Genomic DNA, 16,442 nt, shown 5'->3' with positions numbered 1-16,442 from the left:
GAAGGGGGTGAATTCTCCCTCAGGGTAAGACCAGCCTCTGGAAAAGGATCTTGTCATGCCCCCCTCTGATTCCATGGGTGCTGATCCCATGGGAGGGTGATGGAACAAGGAGGATCCAGGCAGGAGCATCGGTTGAGCCAGCACTGCATTGCACAGGGACGGATTGTCACACTCATCTCACACAGCTTTGGGTTCAAAATATGGAAGAGAAAGCCCTGGGAATAAAGTCAAACCGACGTGCATGGGCCCAGTTTCCCAAAGAGATGAGGTTCACATGGTGGTTTGTCTGTGCTCTGGCATTTCTCTTTCTTCATTGAATTTATTTATTGAACAACCTGGTCTAGGGGAAGGTGTCCCTGCCCACAGTAAGGGATTGGAACGGATGATCTTTAAGGTCCCTCTAACCCCAACCATTCTGAGACTCTATGATTTAAACCTGTTGGTCACTTTGACCAATTTTAACATGGGGGCTCACAGACACAAAATTCCTACTCATTATAGGAAAGGAGGAAGAGAAAAGATCCCATTAATAATTGAATCAGCCAGAGAGTCCACCATGCAACAGATGACCTTGAGAGTGAGACCCATGAGAATCTGGGCACCTTTACTGCAGATGTGCTTGTGGGTTTTAACATCTCCACAGACTGCATGGGACAACTCCTTTTGCAGAGCCATGGCAATGACAGCATCCCTTCTCCACCAAGCATCTCTACAACCCCCTGTGCCCCCTTGGAACCCTCTCTGTCCCCTCAGCCATTTGCTGTGTCCTTCAGCAGCATGCTGGAGTGAAAGCCAAGGTGCAACAGGGAGGACTGGACACACAAGGAGGACCTAGAAAACCACTTACACTCTCCTGTATCCCCTGCCCTGTCAGCGGTGTGGGTGCCCTCAACCGGCAGTATCCAGCAGATCCCACATTCCTGGGGGCTTCTGCAGCATTCCAGAGACACTCCCTTCCTCAGCTGCCCCCAGTGAGGTCTGCCAGGCTGTGCCAGCAGCCACACACAAGGGTTAAAATAAAATTCATCCAAAAGAAAGCATTTAGCATCCTTTTATCTGTGTTTTTCTACTCTGCAGTTAATTACTGCCAACTAGATTTATCTCTTGCATGCTGCTTAAATCCTGAGAAATTCTCATCTAACAATCAATTATTATTTAATAATCTACACTACCCTTCCTTATTAAATTTCAATTAATTGCTTATTTGAGGCAGGATTTTTCTTCTTGCTTCTCTAATCCTGAATATTCAAGGCATTCGAGGGGAGTTTATTGCCATTTCCTTCCCTTTGGTTGCCCTACGTGGTTTTCCTCTTCCCACCCCAGCTGGTACTCGATGTGAGTGCAAGTATGGGGTGACCCAGTTTTAGGACAGAAGAAAAGTTTTAGGAAAGAAGAAAAACCTTAGGAAAGACAGGCATCAAGACTGGGAGCCATGGATGTCATGTGAGCAGAGCAGGAATCACACCAGTAGCAGCAGGGAAGGGGTTCTCTTTCTTCAGGGGTGGGAGGACCACAAAAGGAGCCTTGTTTCTCTTACCAACTTCTGGATTAGTCCTGAAGCTGGGATTACTGGAAAACCCTCCCATGAGTTAGCAGTCTCTAAAGGAATCAAGTGTTTGTGGGTGCAGGGAAGGGCTGGGGCCAGAAAAAAGGCAGCATGACTTTGGCAAGGAGGTGAGAAGAAGCTATGAAGGTCATGAGCTGGCCCAACACACCACCTTGAGGTGGGAAATCAGCTTTCAGTCATAGCATAGCCCTTCCAGCTTTGCCCCGATGGCTCAGATGTTGCTCTGAGTATCCCAGTCCTTCCTCCAAGGGTGTACTACCCTCCTCCCACCCCATCCCACTGTGCCAGACTCAGAGCCCGTGGCAGGGGGTTCTGTCCCCACGGCTGGAGGCAGCGAAGTGTGGCTGTAAAGTGGGGGAAACGCGGAGCCAGGAGACTCCAGGCAGATCACTCCTCCAGCTGGCGATTAATGAGACACCGCTGTAAATCACCCGGCCCCCGCCACGCTGCCCGCTGGGACAGGGCTGTGTGGAGACAAGCCCCTCTAATCCAATTAGAGTGCAAAGCCGTCACTGGAAAGACAACCAGCCCCCCGTGCAGCCTGTGCCCACTACCGCGCTCACCGTCCGTCAGGGTCTGGAAGCACATCTTGCCGCTGTACTTGCCGTAGCCGGCCACGGTGCGGGCCCGCACCTGCACCACGTACACCATGCCAGGCCGCAGCCCCTCGATCCGTGCCGTGTTGGTCTGGCTCCGGGCCATGGAGGAGTTGTACTCGTTGTGGTCCTGTGGGCACAGCCGACAGGGACAGTCAGAGGTGGGGACGAAGGACAGCAGGGCCCTGTAGCCCACCCGCCCCCAAGCCACAGTAGGGATGAGGTTTGCATGCACGGGGATAAAGTAGAGGCCCCGCTTCTGCCTCAGGAGCATCCCTGACAAGGAGGATCCCGCAGGAAAGGCTGAGAGAATTGGGACTGTTCAGCCTGGACAAGGGAAGATTTTGGGGTGACCTAATTGCAGCCTTCCAGTACTTGAAGGGAGCCGACAGGAAAGATAGAGAGGGACTATTTATAAGGGCCTGGAGTGACAGGGGAATGGCTTCACATTGCCAGTGAGAAAGGTGAGATTAGGAAGGAATCCTTCCCTATGAGTGTGAGGAGGCCCTGGCACAGGTTGCCCAGAGGAGCTGTGGCTGCCCCATCCCTGGAAGTGCCAAAGGCCAGGTTGGACAGGGCTTGGAGCAACCTCCCATGGCAGGGAGGTTGGAATGAGATGATCTTTAAGGCCCCTTCCAACCCAGGACATTCTATGATTCTATGAAATAGGACCCACAAGCTCTGCCTCCAAGTTGCTGGGGAGTCCCTGTTGCAGCACAGGCCTCCCAGGCAGCCTCCCTGGTCCCACCAGAGCATGGAGCAGCAGGGAGAAACAATAAGAGCACCCAGAGCAAAAATACTCATGAGCCGCAAATTGCTCCTCTTGGTACTATTGATGTCCCTGTGCCTTTCACAAACATCCCACAGCTATGGAAACCAGGTAAGGTGTTGGAACCAGATGATCTTTAAGGTCCCTTCCAACCCAAATAATTCTGTGATTCTATAAAACAGCATAATGTGCCCTACAAGACCCTTTTGGAGCAGGTTCAAGGGCAACCTTCCTCTGTTGAGAGCCCCAGCCCCTGCAGCCCCTGCTGTGCTGGCTAAACCTTGTGCTAAACCTTGGTGGAAAACTCCTGCGTCTCCAATCTCATTTTTTGCCAGATTCCCCAGTGATTTGCTGGTAAGAGGCCACTGGTGAGATCATCTAATTATTCACATTTAGAGGAATTCATTAGAGCTGGCAAGACACAGGAGGGATGGAACAGCTTAGGCTCGCCATGGTTCACCGCAGGGGTCGAGAGCGTGTCAGAAGGACAGCTGCGACGGAAAGGACTGGGCAGGAGGCAGTGATCCAGGACAGAGACAACCCCAGCAACCTTCACCAGCCCTCACCGGCCCCCTCACCTCCTCCAGACATTGTTCCCTCACTCCAGGTCCCTGCTCATCCTAACAGATACCAGAGCCAAGGCAGGCACAGGCACTGATGTGCTGGACAAGATACTGCCAAGAGGGAGCAGTGGCTTAGGCTGGATGGGGCTCTGAGCAACCTGGTCTAGTGAGAAGTGTCCCTGCACATGACAGGGGTGTTGGAACTAGATGAGCTTTAGGGTCCTTTCCAACTCAAGCCATTCTGTGATTCTATGAATTAGCATTTGTAGCCACATCTCTCCCTTCCCCTGGCTGCACATCGCTCCCACCTTCCAGAGGCAGCCCAGGTGACCTGGTGCCTGTCCCACCACCTGTTCCACGTGGAGCGTTCCCAGCAGAGCCTGACCCAGAGCCCATCAATGTTCCCCCTCTCCCAGCAGGCTCAGGCCCTGAGCAGCCTCAGTGTGAAGCCCCTGTGCCCCAGCCCCCCTCCATGGCAGGGTTTCCCCAAGCTCACCGGTGCTGGCCTGGCGCCCACAGAGCTGCCGACGTCGGGTGTGCAGATGCGGCTCAGCTTCTCATAGTAGCGGATCTCGTAGTCCAGGATGATCCCGTTGGGCTGCTCAGGCTGGGGCCAGGACAGCGTGATGCTCCTCATTGTGGCACTCACCTGGTGCATGATGGGGACGGTGGAGGGTGCTGCCGAGGAAGAGGGGAGAGAGGGAAAATTAATGGAGACGGGCAGGGAAAACAGCCCTGGGAAGGGGGAAAACCCCCTGGGCACACAGAGCATCCCAAGTCTCCCACACCTGTGGTTGTTAGACTCATGGGACAAGCTCACTCATTAGCAGTGGGAAGGGAGGCATCTCAGCAGCTTACATGGAAGCAGAGCAGTGAACTGGCAAGGGAATTCTGGTATTTAAACCAACTATTCTTTTTAATTAGGGGTTTAGAAATCCTTGGTGTTCCTTCTCCCTGGGACTGCTCACTCCAAGGACATCTCCCACAGGGGGACAGAGACAGCAAAGCTCTCCCCAGCAGGAACAAACCAAGGCTTGGTGACAGCCTCCAGCTCTGCTTGACACCTTTTGGTGTAACAGCCTCTCTGGGGATCCAACACGCAGCACCCAGGGAGCCTGTGCCACAGCTGCCACCCCATGTGCTGTCAGGAATGGGATGTAGGAGCAAAAATCTGCCAACCCTCAGGACAATGATGGGAAACCAGGGAACACCCCAACAAGGAGCCTGTGGAACAGCTTTGGCTCCAGAGGAGCTGCTGGATTTGCTCTTAGGGGCTCTCAGGGGATGCTCATCCTGATTACTCAAACAAGCTTCTCCTGGGAGTTCTATTTCCAAACCCCAAACACTTGCAAAACAGTCTCAGACCATCGCTCATCTCCCCAGGCCATGGCACAAGGGTGCTCAGAAGGCAGCACCTCCATCCCTGCAGCCCCCAAGGCCCCCTGGGCAGCACAGCACGGGGGTCACGGGCATCCTGTCGCAGTATCCCTGGAGAAAGCAGAATGCTCGGCACTGGCATCGGGACCCCCTTCCTTCCCTGCCACACGTTTCTGATCAGTCCCACCAGCTATGCCACACACACACCGCTCTGCAAAACAGCCCATAGTGTTTCAGTTCATGCACCAGACCAGAGCTCAGCGAGCACATTTTCCAAAGCAGCTGCCAAGCACATCCTCCCCACTGCCACTGCTCCCTGCCCTGCTCTCTGCACCCACTGGAGCAACCCCAGGGCTGCTCTGCACCTGCTGAGGAGCCAAGCATGCTTGGAGCTGTGCATTCCCAGAGACAAGCATGCCTGGAACTGTGCATTCCCAGAGACAAGCATCCCTGGAGCTGTGCACCCCTAGGGTTGAGCATCTCCAGAGCCCACCACCTCCAGAGTGAAGTATCCCTGGAGCTGAGCACCCCCAGAGCCAAGCATCCCTGGAGCTGTGCATTTCCAGAGTCAAGCATCTCTGGAGCTGAGCATCCCCAGCAGAAGCAACACTGTCCTTCCACCATTAAGGACACTGAGACACTAAATTAGTCAGGAACCACTTTTCCAAAAGCTTTTTGCCCTGTGAGTTATACTTAAAAGGACCAGAGCCAGTCAATACAGCCCTGATCCTGCACTTAATCCTACCTAAAGCTTCCCAAAGAGGTATCCAAGTCTCTCCACACCCAAAGAGGCACTGGCACGTCCTGCTCACACAGTCAGCTCCCTATCCAGCCCTCTCTGCCCTCCTCCTCACCATGCCAAGAGTGCAGGTAAGGAAAATGCTTCCCCTCTGTGGATCCAGGGAAGAGCTGAGCCTGGCACAGAATCCTGCCATGGAGAGAATCTAGGGGTGGCAGGAGCCTTGTTCCACATGGCCCCAATGGGAGATGTTGATAGTTTAGCACCATCTTTGTTTATCTGGAATATTTAATCCCATATTATTTTTTTTAATCTCTGCACATCCCCTCTGGGGAGATGCTCGTGGGTTGAAATTAAACAAACTGATGTTTTTTTAATTCCCGTTACTGTGGATCAGGATGGAAAAATGGTTGGAAAAATCCACAGCAAAGCCAAAGGGATTTCAGAGGCAGAGCACTGACCCTGCCCTTGATAGTCCTGCTGCCTTTCCATCAGGTTACCCTAAGGCCCAGCATTTCCACACGAACATTCAGCCTTTGCCAGACAAACAGGGAGCACTGGGACAGACAGATGAGGCTGACCTGGCTGTTCCTAGCTCCCCAGGGCAGGAGAAGAGCTAAGAAACACCCCAAAAATCCCACCCTCCAAAAAAAAAGCCTGGAAACAGGAGGCAGGTTTCATCACTCGTGGCTCAGCAGATGGCAATGCCAGCCAGGCACGAGTGTGGATTTGTACTCCCTGGAGGCAGGAGACTGAAATATTTACACCAGGTTTCCCCATCATGTTCTCCCAAGGGAGTGGGATGGTGAAGGCTCCCGGCATTACACACTCGGCATAAAGCAGGAATTATCATCCCCTTTCTCTGCCCAGAACAGATGGGTTTCCATCCCCTCCACTCCTTGTGCTCCTCAGTGCAGCCTGGGACCAGTTCTCCCCTTGCCATCTGCACAGCCACCCCACTGGCATCCCGGCTTGGCCCAGAGCCGCTTATCCAGTTCCTGATCCCTGAGTGGGAGGAGGGAGGGAAAGGGGCAGAGGAGCCTGGAAAAGGGGACAAACGGAAAATAATGGGAGAGGGATGTGCCAGAAGAGACAGAACCTGAACTCAGCCCTGAGATGATGCTGCTCTAATGCAGCCAGGCTGCATTTCAAGGCTGGGTTTATCCCATCTCCCTGTTCCCAGCCGGGGAAAAGTGGGAAATGGCAATGCCATTTTACCCCAAGAAATATAGAGTAGGATAAAAAGCACATACTGGGTATCCCTCCCACAAGGCAGTTCGCCCCCTGCCCAGGGCACAGGCACCTCCTCCACCTCTCCAGACCTCTTCCCCCCTCTTTTCCTGGCCTTTCTCCCCACCCAGGGCTGGGGGCAGTTTTACCGCAATCATCACACCCCACTGACACCCCAGGGGCTTTTCCTTTGGGACCAGGAGCTTCATTTCACACGGAGCCTGCATCTGGCAGGGGGCACAGCCAACACCCCCTGGCACGTCCCCCCAGGACTCACCGGCCTGGTTGGTGGTGATGTTGACAGAGACGTGCTGCTGTGGGAACGGGCTCTTGTTGGAAACCCCATTGACGGCCTGGATCTCGAAGGTGTAGGGCGTGTGTGCCCACAGGTTGCTGATGAAGACGCGGGTGTCAGTCAGCCCCAGCTGCCTGGGCACGAAGTCCACGTTGTCATCGCAGCGGGAGCAGGCGCGTCGGTCCGACCGGCACTTCTTGCAGACGATGTTGTAGGTGACGTCGTCCCGCCCGCCCGTCTCCCGCGGCGGGTGCCACTCCAGGATGATGGATGTCTCGTTGACGATGGAGATGACATTGCGGGGGCCAGATGGGACACCTGTGAGAAAGGAGAGGGACTGAGAGAGATTCTTGCCCAAATTAGGATGCTCAGTGCTTGCCTGCAGGCTCCAGCATGGAGAAGGACACCCCATGGTACCATCTGCTCCACTATCCATCACCTCCTCCCTTAGGAGGGATTTGGTGTCCATGGTTTAGCTCAGTTTAGGGTCAGACTCTCCCCACTGGCAACACCAATCACCTGCACTGGTATCCACAGAAAGGGGTTTCCCAGGCGGAGATGAGGACTCCCACACCACAAACCCACTTAATATACAAGAAAACCCCACAGAGAGAGCACATGCAGATCCATTTGTGAATATGGACCCATTTTAATCCCACCGGAAGACACTGAGATAGATCCAGCGCTCATGTGGAAAAGCACCTCAAACAGATTATCCCAGCAAGAGAAACACCCCTTAACCAACACTGTGGAGAACCAGAGGAGCAGCAGGAGAAGAGAGAGCCAAAAATGGGAAGTGGTTATTAAGGGTTCAATATCTCGAGTTGGGAGCCCAGGAATTTATCAGTGCAGAGGAGCACCGGCACCGCTCGATGGTTTGCGAGCAGCTCCGAGGTTGGACAAGAGAAGAAAATTGCCTTGATCAAACCCAGTGGGAGCCATCACAAATGCTTCAGAGGATGGGAATTGAACACAGCTCCGACTGCAAGCACTGCCGGATCGGGGCTGGGTCCAGAGGGAGTGATTCAGGAGGAATCCAGGCAGGAGAGCATCATCAAGGCACAAACATACATCTGCATGAGTCCAGGGAAGGATCTGGGGTCAGCCAGGATGGCTCCGCAGCCAAAACCACAAAATCCGGCTGCTGGGTTTTATTAAATAAGGAAAACAGTGAATTCCTCATGCTGGCTGGGCTCGGGGCTGCACTTCCAAGGAAGAAATAGGACTTTGCCATGAAACAGGGAGCAATAAAAATGATGGAAGACTTGACCTGCGAAGAAAGGTTAAGAGAGCGAAGCACGCTCTGTCTTGGGGAAACCCATCCCAGGGGAGCCTCCCCATGTGTGTGCCAGGGAACATCATTACTGGCTGTGGATAAATCAGCCCTGTTAGTGGCCAGGGCTGGGCTGGGAAGAGGTGGCTTCAACAGCATGGAGGTGACATGGGTCGTGGGATGGAGAGATCATCCTGCATGGAGGCACTTTGGGAGCCTCTCTGAGCTGCTGCCATGGATAATGCAGGTGGAAGATTGGAAGATTTTGTCAAAAATGACAAAAAATAGAGAAATGACAGCCCTAAAAAGAAATTAATAGAATTCCATTCTTTTTAATTCTTTTCCTCTTCAGGAGTAAATGTGTCTGTCATGGAGCAGTCACCAGCGCAGCATCCTCACAGGAAAGGGCTTTCATGGATTCAAGGCGCCAAAGATGTTCCACTGTGGGGCTCCCCTACCATGGAGATGTCAAAGGAGAGTGCTGGAGGATGTGGCAGGAGCAGGGAGAAAGACCTTGATTCCCCAGGGAAATGAGTGGAGGATTCACAAAGGCTCAATAGGATCAGTGAGTTACACCAAAAAATCTGTAACCTGTCTCAGGAATTTTAATCCAAACCCTCTCTTCATACCTTAAGCAGATAATATCTTTTCAAGAAAAAAGGGAAAATCCATTTTTCTTCCCTGTCCTCCCCAAATTCTTCCCCTTTACTTGCAGCCCCTTGTGCAGGGGCTTGGGACAGGAACCACCCTCGCAGGCATTGTCCCTGGGAAGGCTCCAGTCCAGGGCAGCGCCTGCAGCTCCACGGTGTTAGTTACTCCTCTGACACAGAGAAACTTTGTGGGTGAACAGCTGGCACCTCAAATTAGAACATTGTAACATTAAGCATGGAGAGAAGAGATAAAAATCAGCAAAGAGCCTTTTTTTCCTGGGTTCCTATAGCGCAGCACTGCTGTAAATCAGTTATGTAACGAGGCATAACAAAGATCTATAGATTATCTGCAGTTGTGCAACCTGCTGACTGTCTGACAGCTCAGGTGATCCAGCAGAACACACAAATCCTTTTTTCATTTCCCATGTGCCCTTCAGGCAATCCCAGCACCGAGGGTCCAGAGCATCTCTTGTGCTAAAGCTCCCTGATGGGCTGATTCAAGGGCCTGGAGTGCATCTGGGGGCAGTTGAGGCCGAGACTCATGTTCCCAGTGGGTTGAAGAGTATAGGAGCTCCTTCCTCTCTCCCAGGCTCTTTTCCCACTGAAAGACAGCCTTGAGGACACTGCTGCCATGCCAGGCACCTCGGGCAGAGAGCCGAGCAGGGATGCATCGATGAATACCAATGCTCAAGGCACCCTTTCCCCCTATTAAAAAATACTCCATCTGCAAGGCTATGAACAAGACAGGCAGAGCAGATAACTTTAAATTCTAATTTATCCTGGGGACTATCTCCCCGCCATCACCAGCGCTGCCAGGGTGATGTATAAACCCCAGCAGCTGCCAGTGAGGCAGGATGCGGGGCTGTCCCATTGCTCAGCACTGAGTGCCTGGCGCCCACCCAGCTGCTCTCCCGCTCCCAGGATGGGGGGAGAGAATAAGGTAAAGGGCTCCTGGATTGAGAGTTTATCCCTGCAGCCCTCCCTCCAGCCCTGATGTGGTACTCACTGGTGCAGGCAGCTGCCGGGGGGTCGAAGTCTGCCCGGTAGTAGCCATTGCGGCACGCACAGACCGGGGAGGCCTCAGCAGTGGAGCGGCTGTTGGGGGGGCACGGAACGCAGACCCCCGCACCCTGGCTGGCCTTGAACGTCCCTGCTGGGCAGGCTGCAAGAGAGAGGAGAGAGGTTGGGTGCTGAACCGTTCTGGGACAGAGGGGAAAGCAGGTCCTGTCCTTGGAATGGGCTGGGAAGAAGGGAGAGGTGAGAAGGGGGGACAGGACAGGACAAGAGACACAGAAAAGCTGCACACCTGTATCGGAACTAAATGGGGTAGCGCCTTCCTACGAAGCTAGGATGGTCAGGATTTTCCATGCTGGCCATGAATTATTCCTGGAGCCACCAGCCAAACACTGAAATCCCATGGCAATATTCAGCCAGTCAGAGCAAGGGAGCTACAGCCTCCTTTTTGCTCCCCACTGCTTGCACCTGGGCAGGGGGTCAGTGGGGGATACAGGACCCCCTTCCCTGGCAGCATCCATGAAGGCGTGGGCACACAGGGGCAGAACAGTGTTTCCCAAGGACCTGTGGATTCAAAAGGACCCTTTCTGCCACCCCCACAGCGTGGCTCAGGTCTCACACCTCTTTTTCCATGCAAAATTTGAATATTTAATTAAAAAGTTGATGTAACGCCCATTAGTGTCTTATGGGTCCATCCCGTTAATCCCCCAGAGCCAGGGGCTGGAGTTGATAACCCTCCCAGCCTCTGAGTTCATTCAAGCAGGAAATGGCAACTAATTCATAAAGGAGGAGATGCTCCAGTTACAGTGAGGGTTTAATCAGCGATGAGGGGAGGTTTCATTAATCAACCATCTTGCTGCTCTGCAGTTTGAGGGTGACAGAAACGGGGTCCCTCATCTCTGCCCCACCCCACTGCTCCTCACCAACGAGGCACTGATGGATGGATGCTCATCCATCCCTGAAATCTAACAAAATCCAAAGGCTGCAGAAGAGAATGTCTGTATTTTGGCACGTGTATCCAAGGAATCAGACTGCCATCCAGGTCCACCACCTGCCCAGGGGAGACTGTTCCTGATGTGAGGCTGTGCCCCTGGGATGCCTTCACCCCCAAGGCACAGCTCTGCAGAGAAACACCCCACGTGTCTTATAAACACGGCGATGATTGAGATAATGGAAAGTGCCTCTTAGCCCCTGTCTGCTGCATCAGGATATGAGGCATCTCCTAGCAGCCATGAAGAGGAAATTAATAGGAGCAAGCAGGAGTAACCACTTTCATGCAATTTCCTTGGGAGATAGTGGGCCATCTAATCTTTATTGGAGCCCTTTAACCTGTCATTCAAAACTCATGAGGCCCCCTGCTCACACAGCCTTTCCAGATATTAATAGATGATAAAAAGGAATAAATCAAAACAATATTTTACAATTTCATTATTCAGGAGACACACCCCCCCAGCCTAAGGCACACAACTGGCTGCAATGAACTGTTTCTTTCCAATGGCAATAAGAGTTGTGCAGGAACGTGGCATCCCAGAGGGACCAGGCACCATCTCCCACAGTCCTTCTTCTTCCCCACCACAGGAAGATTGAGTCCTCCTCCACATCCTAACACAGCCATCCCACATGTATGGCATCTTAGGGACAAACTTAGGGCCATAACCCACCACCTGGTGTAGGCAGACAGTGAGACACGTGGGGTCACCACTCACGGCAGGACACAGAAGGGCTTGAGGGAGACCTTCAGGATGCCAGAGCGGAAGGCAGCGGGATGCAGACCCCTCCCTGATCCACACAAACAGCCCTATGTCCTACCACAGCACGAGGAAGAACAAGGTTACACCCGATAGATGTGCCAGGAGACACAACCACGTGTGGCCGCTGAGGCTTTGAGATGGATCTCCAGTTCTTCACCTCTCCCTTCCCACCAGCACTGACCCACCATGTCCCAGGGGCCTTGTGAGCACCCGTGAGATGTACAAGGGGGACTTGTGGGCTCTGGAGCTGGGAGATGTGTCAGAAACAAGCCTGAAATGTGCCAGGAGCAGGATGGGGAGGGTGGCAGTACCAGGGAACAGCCACCTGTATTCTAATGGAAGAGGATGGGAATGGGAGGCAGGAAGATGAGAGGGTCACAGCGCTGTGAACACACCTCACTGTTAAGCTTAGGGGCATGTTGGTGGATTGGTTGAAGAGGTTTGTTAGTATTTAATTACTATTAATTCAAGTGATGCTTTGTCAAAACACCTGAACATAGTACCCTGCAACCCAGTGTCCGCTGGTTTCTGTTATCATTTCACTTACCCACAAATTCCTGTAATCTGCAGGCACGTGGCTCTTAATTGCTATTATTACCAATTAGCTTTTCTCTCCTGTAATTACACCATGCTTGCCTAAAGACTCCCACAGTTTGGGGAGAGGCTGATGCCTTTTCCATCCTCCCAACGCTGCAAAGGCTGCAGCCCTCCACTCTTGCTGCTGCCCTTGTCTCCCCTCTTTCTGGGGGAGCTGAACCATGAACCTCAGATGGAAAATGAAGCACAAATCCCCAAGGCCCTGCAATGCCATGGTGGGATCCATAACCCTTCAGATGGTAAACTCACAGTCCAGTGCAGGGCTCGGATGGAGGGCGCAAGCCCAGGAGGGAGAAATAAATCACCCCACTAATGGCCAGTGCAAAGTTTGTCCTCATTTAAGGGTTGCTCCAAGATTTTCCCAGAGCTGGCAGGGTCTGTATCCACAACAGTATCTCAGACAAGCACAGGATGAGGCTCTGCCTTGGCTTTCCCTGCGGGAAGCGGCTCCTTCTGCCGGTGCCCAGGCTACGGCACAACCTGCATCTCTTCAGCTCTGAGAAGAATTAATTGATTGTTGATTATGTGGACTGGATAAGATTAATGATGTGCTTAGCTATCCATTTCCTTGCATTTAAGCACCAGGAGTGTGTTTGGAAATACAGAGGTATGTGCTGCCCAGCAGGGTGGATGCTCAGCCCCTAAACCCCCCCCACAACCCAAAGCTGTCCGTGGATCCATCATCCTGCCTGCACACCAGGAATGTTGTGCCTCCCGGGCAGGAGTTTGCCAGCAGGACCCCTTTTCCAGGGCTGACTTGTTTGGGGGTGGAAGGGACCATCATTCTGAGGCTGCTGAGACTCAGGTTTCTTGCAGCGAGATGTCATCGCTGGAAGTTTGGGGGCGCAAAATAGGTTCAATTTGCCCTCATGTCCAAGGGGTGACTGCAAGGGTCTGGCTTCAGGGCTGGACACAGCTGGGGGCTCCCAGCAAGAGCTGAACTTCCCTTATCCCCCCTCATGGGATCGAAGTAGGGATGTGGACATGTCTCAAGGCAAACAACCAGTGAAGGCACCACAGACCCGTGTCCCCACCACCGCCTCCCTCCACGCTCCAGCTCTCACAGGTAGGATGGATTATCAAAGCAGTTGTGGAACTGCAAGGCTTTTCACTGCTTAAACCTCTTCTGTATCCTGTACACTTATATTCCAGGTGCCAGGAGTCCTAGAAAGAGCCAGAGATAAGTGGGATCTTTCTGCTCATCCATCCCTGCTCCTGCCCGAGGCAAGCCACCGTCACAGCCTCTGTGGAAAGGTGCAAGCGTAGGGGTATCCAAGCATTTCACTCCTCAAACTAAATCCTCCCAGTTAGCACCTGGAACTTGCACTTTTTAATTAGTCTCTCGGGGAAGCTTTAGTCAAAAGAGACAAAAAAAGAAGAAAGGAAGAAAGAAAGGAGACATCTCCTCTACATTAACTTGTTCTAAAGCTCCCTGGGGATGCAGAGTGGCATTTTTCCTTCTTGAGTTTTAAAATAGGAACTTCTGCAAAGGATTACAGATTCAGCAGCGATTCAGGGAGCCCACCTCCTGCCCCCAGCCTCACTGGCACCCCACCATTCTCCCTTCACTCACAGCAAACCCAGTCGGCAACACCTCATCATTCCCATGCCTTGTATGTCCCTGCCAGGGCAGAACTGACCCCATTTGCCAGGTATTCCCAAATTCACACTTGTTTTGGGTTCCCTTTTGGGTTCCAGTGCCTTTTCAGGTGTGTTTAAGCACACCTGTGGCACTCTGGCACAGCAGGTGATGAAAAGCTGGGTTAGAAGCAGCAGCACTGCACAAGGTGGTGCCTTCAAGCAAAACTGGAGGTGTGGAGAGAACTGCCATGTGCAAAGGCCCTAAAGAGCCTGGATAATCCAGCCTTGGTACAAAAGCGTACCCAGCACCTCTGGGAGATGGGCAGCAAGTTTTGAGGACGCCATAGGTCAGGAAAAAAGAGGAAATGCAGCTCATTGCATTTAGAGCCTGTTGGAAAAAGGTTCAAGGGCCCCCTTTCTACAAACAATACTTTAGCATTAAGAAAAAAACCTGGTTCCTAAACTTAACACTTTCTGCAGGAGGTTCACCATTTTTTGATGAAACTCCCCAAAAGGACGAGAGGAGATGCTTGCTAGAAACTCCTAGTGTTTTTTGCAGACACCAGTGATACAAAATGTGTATTTAAATACACTACAAAAATAAGGAAAAAACCATAATTTTTTAGCCTCTAAATTGATTAGTCCCACTGATGGGTGTTTTAAAAAGCTCTCCTTGCCATCTCCCTGCCACCAGCCAGGGCACCCTCCTTGAGCCTTTCAGCTGAGAGGCACCATCCAGGCAAATCAACACCCACACGAAATTGTGTGCTACAGAAAAATGTCATTTAGAGGATGCTGTGATTACAGGGGCAGGCACTCAGGTAGCCGTCACGGTTTTCCAGGGCTCCCAGCACGGCTTTCCAGGCACTGCCGGGAGGAGGGACTGGTGACACCTCGGGCTGCAACACAATCGATGCATTTGGGTTTCAACCCCTTTGATATGATGATGACACCGGGATGTGGCTTCAGCTTGGGGGGAAAACCAGCAGAATCAGGCAGGTTGTCACCCACAAGCAGGGGGGCTGGGGAGGGGGGCTGTTATCTCCCCACCTTCAAAGGCCACGAGGGTGCTGCCTTCCCACCCCACTTTCATCTCCCTCGTTATTCTCCCTGCAAACATTCAAGCAAGGAGCAGGCGTCTGTTGCCGGAGGTTTAATTGCATCCCTACATGGTGCTCTCCTGTCATCCCTTCCCTCCTGCATCTCTGCTGGGGAGGGGGTTGGAGGGTTGTTTTGCGAGGTTTCCCCCCACCACTTCTACTTTTTAATGATCTAATTCCCTTTTATGTCAAGCCAAGTGCTTTTCCAGAGTGTCTCAGCCCCGGCAAGGCTGCGGTGAGCTCAGCAGGCAGCCGGCAGTGCCGGGGGTGCTGCCGTGCCACCCTCCAGGAGGAATCCACAAATTAATCCAGAGAGGTTTCTGTATCGGGAGCGATGCCACACTCCAGCGAGGAGGGGTGGGATGGTACCTGCATCCAGCCTTCCTAACCACACGAAGAAAGGACAAAGGGATCAGACCTGGCTCTGAAACACCTCATCAGCCACCAAATCCCCACATCCAGTTCTTGCAGGGCAAGGAGAGCGACCCATATGGAGAAACAGGCAAGTCCAAGCATTCCCAGCCTAAAGTATCCTCACACTCCCAGTGAGATCAGCTCATGTCCCCAAGCCAAGCCAGAAACCACAGCACCCTGGGGACAGGACACCCCAGCAGAGCCTTGTCCCAGGGAGGGATAAACCCTCATTTTGGTGCAAACTTCACCATTTTTGCAGCCAAATGCACAAATTTTGGATCACCCAGAGATGCTTCTGCCTCAAGGCTGTCTGAATTACACACAGCAACTGCCCTGTTGAGTTCCCTTCTTTCAGCACTGGGTAGGCAGGAACTCATGAGATAAATATGAGCTTCCCAGCGTCTGGGCTGGAATCCTGTGGGCACCGGACTCCCTTTCTCCCCGCTGCACCGAGGAATGCGGCCCCAGCTCCGCGAGATACAGCCGGTTAATTAAACCAGCCCTCCACCTCTGGAGGAATGGGCTTAGATCCGCCTTGGGACACATGTAAATTAAAGTCAGTGGCTTCTGAGCCAGACCGCCATGGTTTATTCATGGAGGAAAGGAAAATTCAATGTGGTGTTACACTTCTCAGGGTTGTTTTTTCTCCTCTTTTTCTTCTCACGGATGAGAAATGAATTGAAGCGGGGCAGGATTTCAAAGATGCTTGCAGGGTAAGGAGCTGTGCGAGGCAGATTAGAGGCAACAGGGCTGGGTGCATCCCTATTCACCTCTCCCAAAAATCCCATCCCTCATCAACTAGGGATTTGCTCCCCTGGGGTGGAGCGAGGTGCTCACAGAGCAAGCCCCCTGTGCTTCACTAGAAGCAAAACACAGCTGATGATCACCCAGAAGCACTGTTTTTCCTCCAGGATGGCAGCCTTGGG

The 16,442-nt window shown here is 52.7% G+C and overlaps 1 protein-coding gene across 1 annotated transcript in view; it reads right to left on the bottom strand.

The window, feature by feature from the left end:
• The window catches only part of EPHB1 (EPH receptor B1), a 76,474-nt gene that overhangs the window by 20,075 nt on the left and 39,957 nt on the right, over nucleotides 1-16,442 (bottom strand). Inside the window, exons 4-7 of the mRNA XM_050328062.1 lie at nucleotides 10,066-10,221; nucleotides 7,119-7,454; nucleotides 3,992-4,173; nucleotides 2,131-2,293 (exon numbers count right to left, since the gene is read on the bottom strand). Coding sequence (XP_050184019.1) covers nucleotides 2,131-2,293; nucleotides 3,992-4,173; nucleotides 7,119-7,454; nucleotides 10,066-10,221 — 837 coding nt within the window. The remainder of the gene's footprint in view (nucleotides 1-2,130; nucleotides 2,294-3,991; nucleotides 4,174-7,118; nucleotides 7,455-10,065; nucleotides 10,222-16,442) is intronic.

Source organism: Myiozetetes cayanensis, unplaced genomic scaffold (genome assembly GCF_022539395.1).
Source record: "Myiozetetes cayanensis isolate MyiCay16 unplaced genomic scaffold, myiCay2020 scf36, whole genome shotgun sequence".
NCBI classification, from domain to species: domain Eukaryota; kingdom Metazoa; phylum Chordata; class Aves; order Passeriformes; family Tyrannidae; genus Myiozetetes; species Myiozetetes cayanensis.
This window is presented reverse-complemented; position numbering and strand designations above follow the sequence as displayed.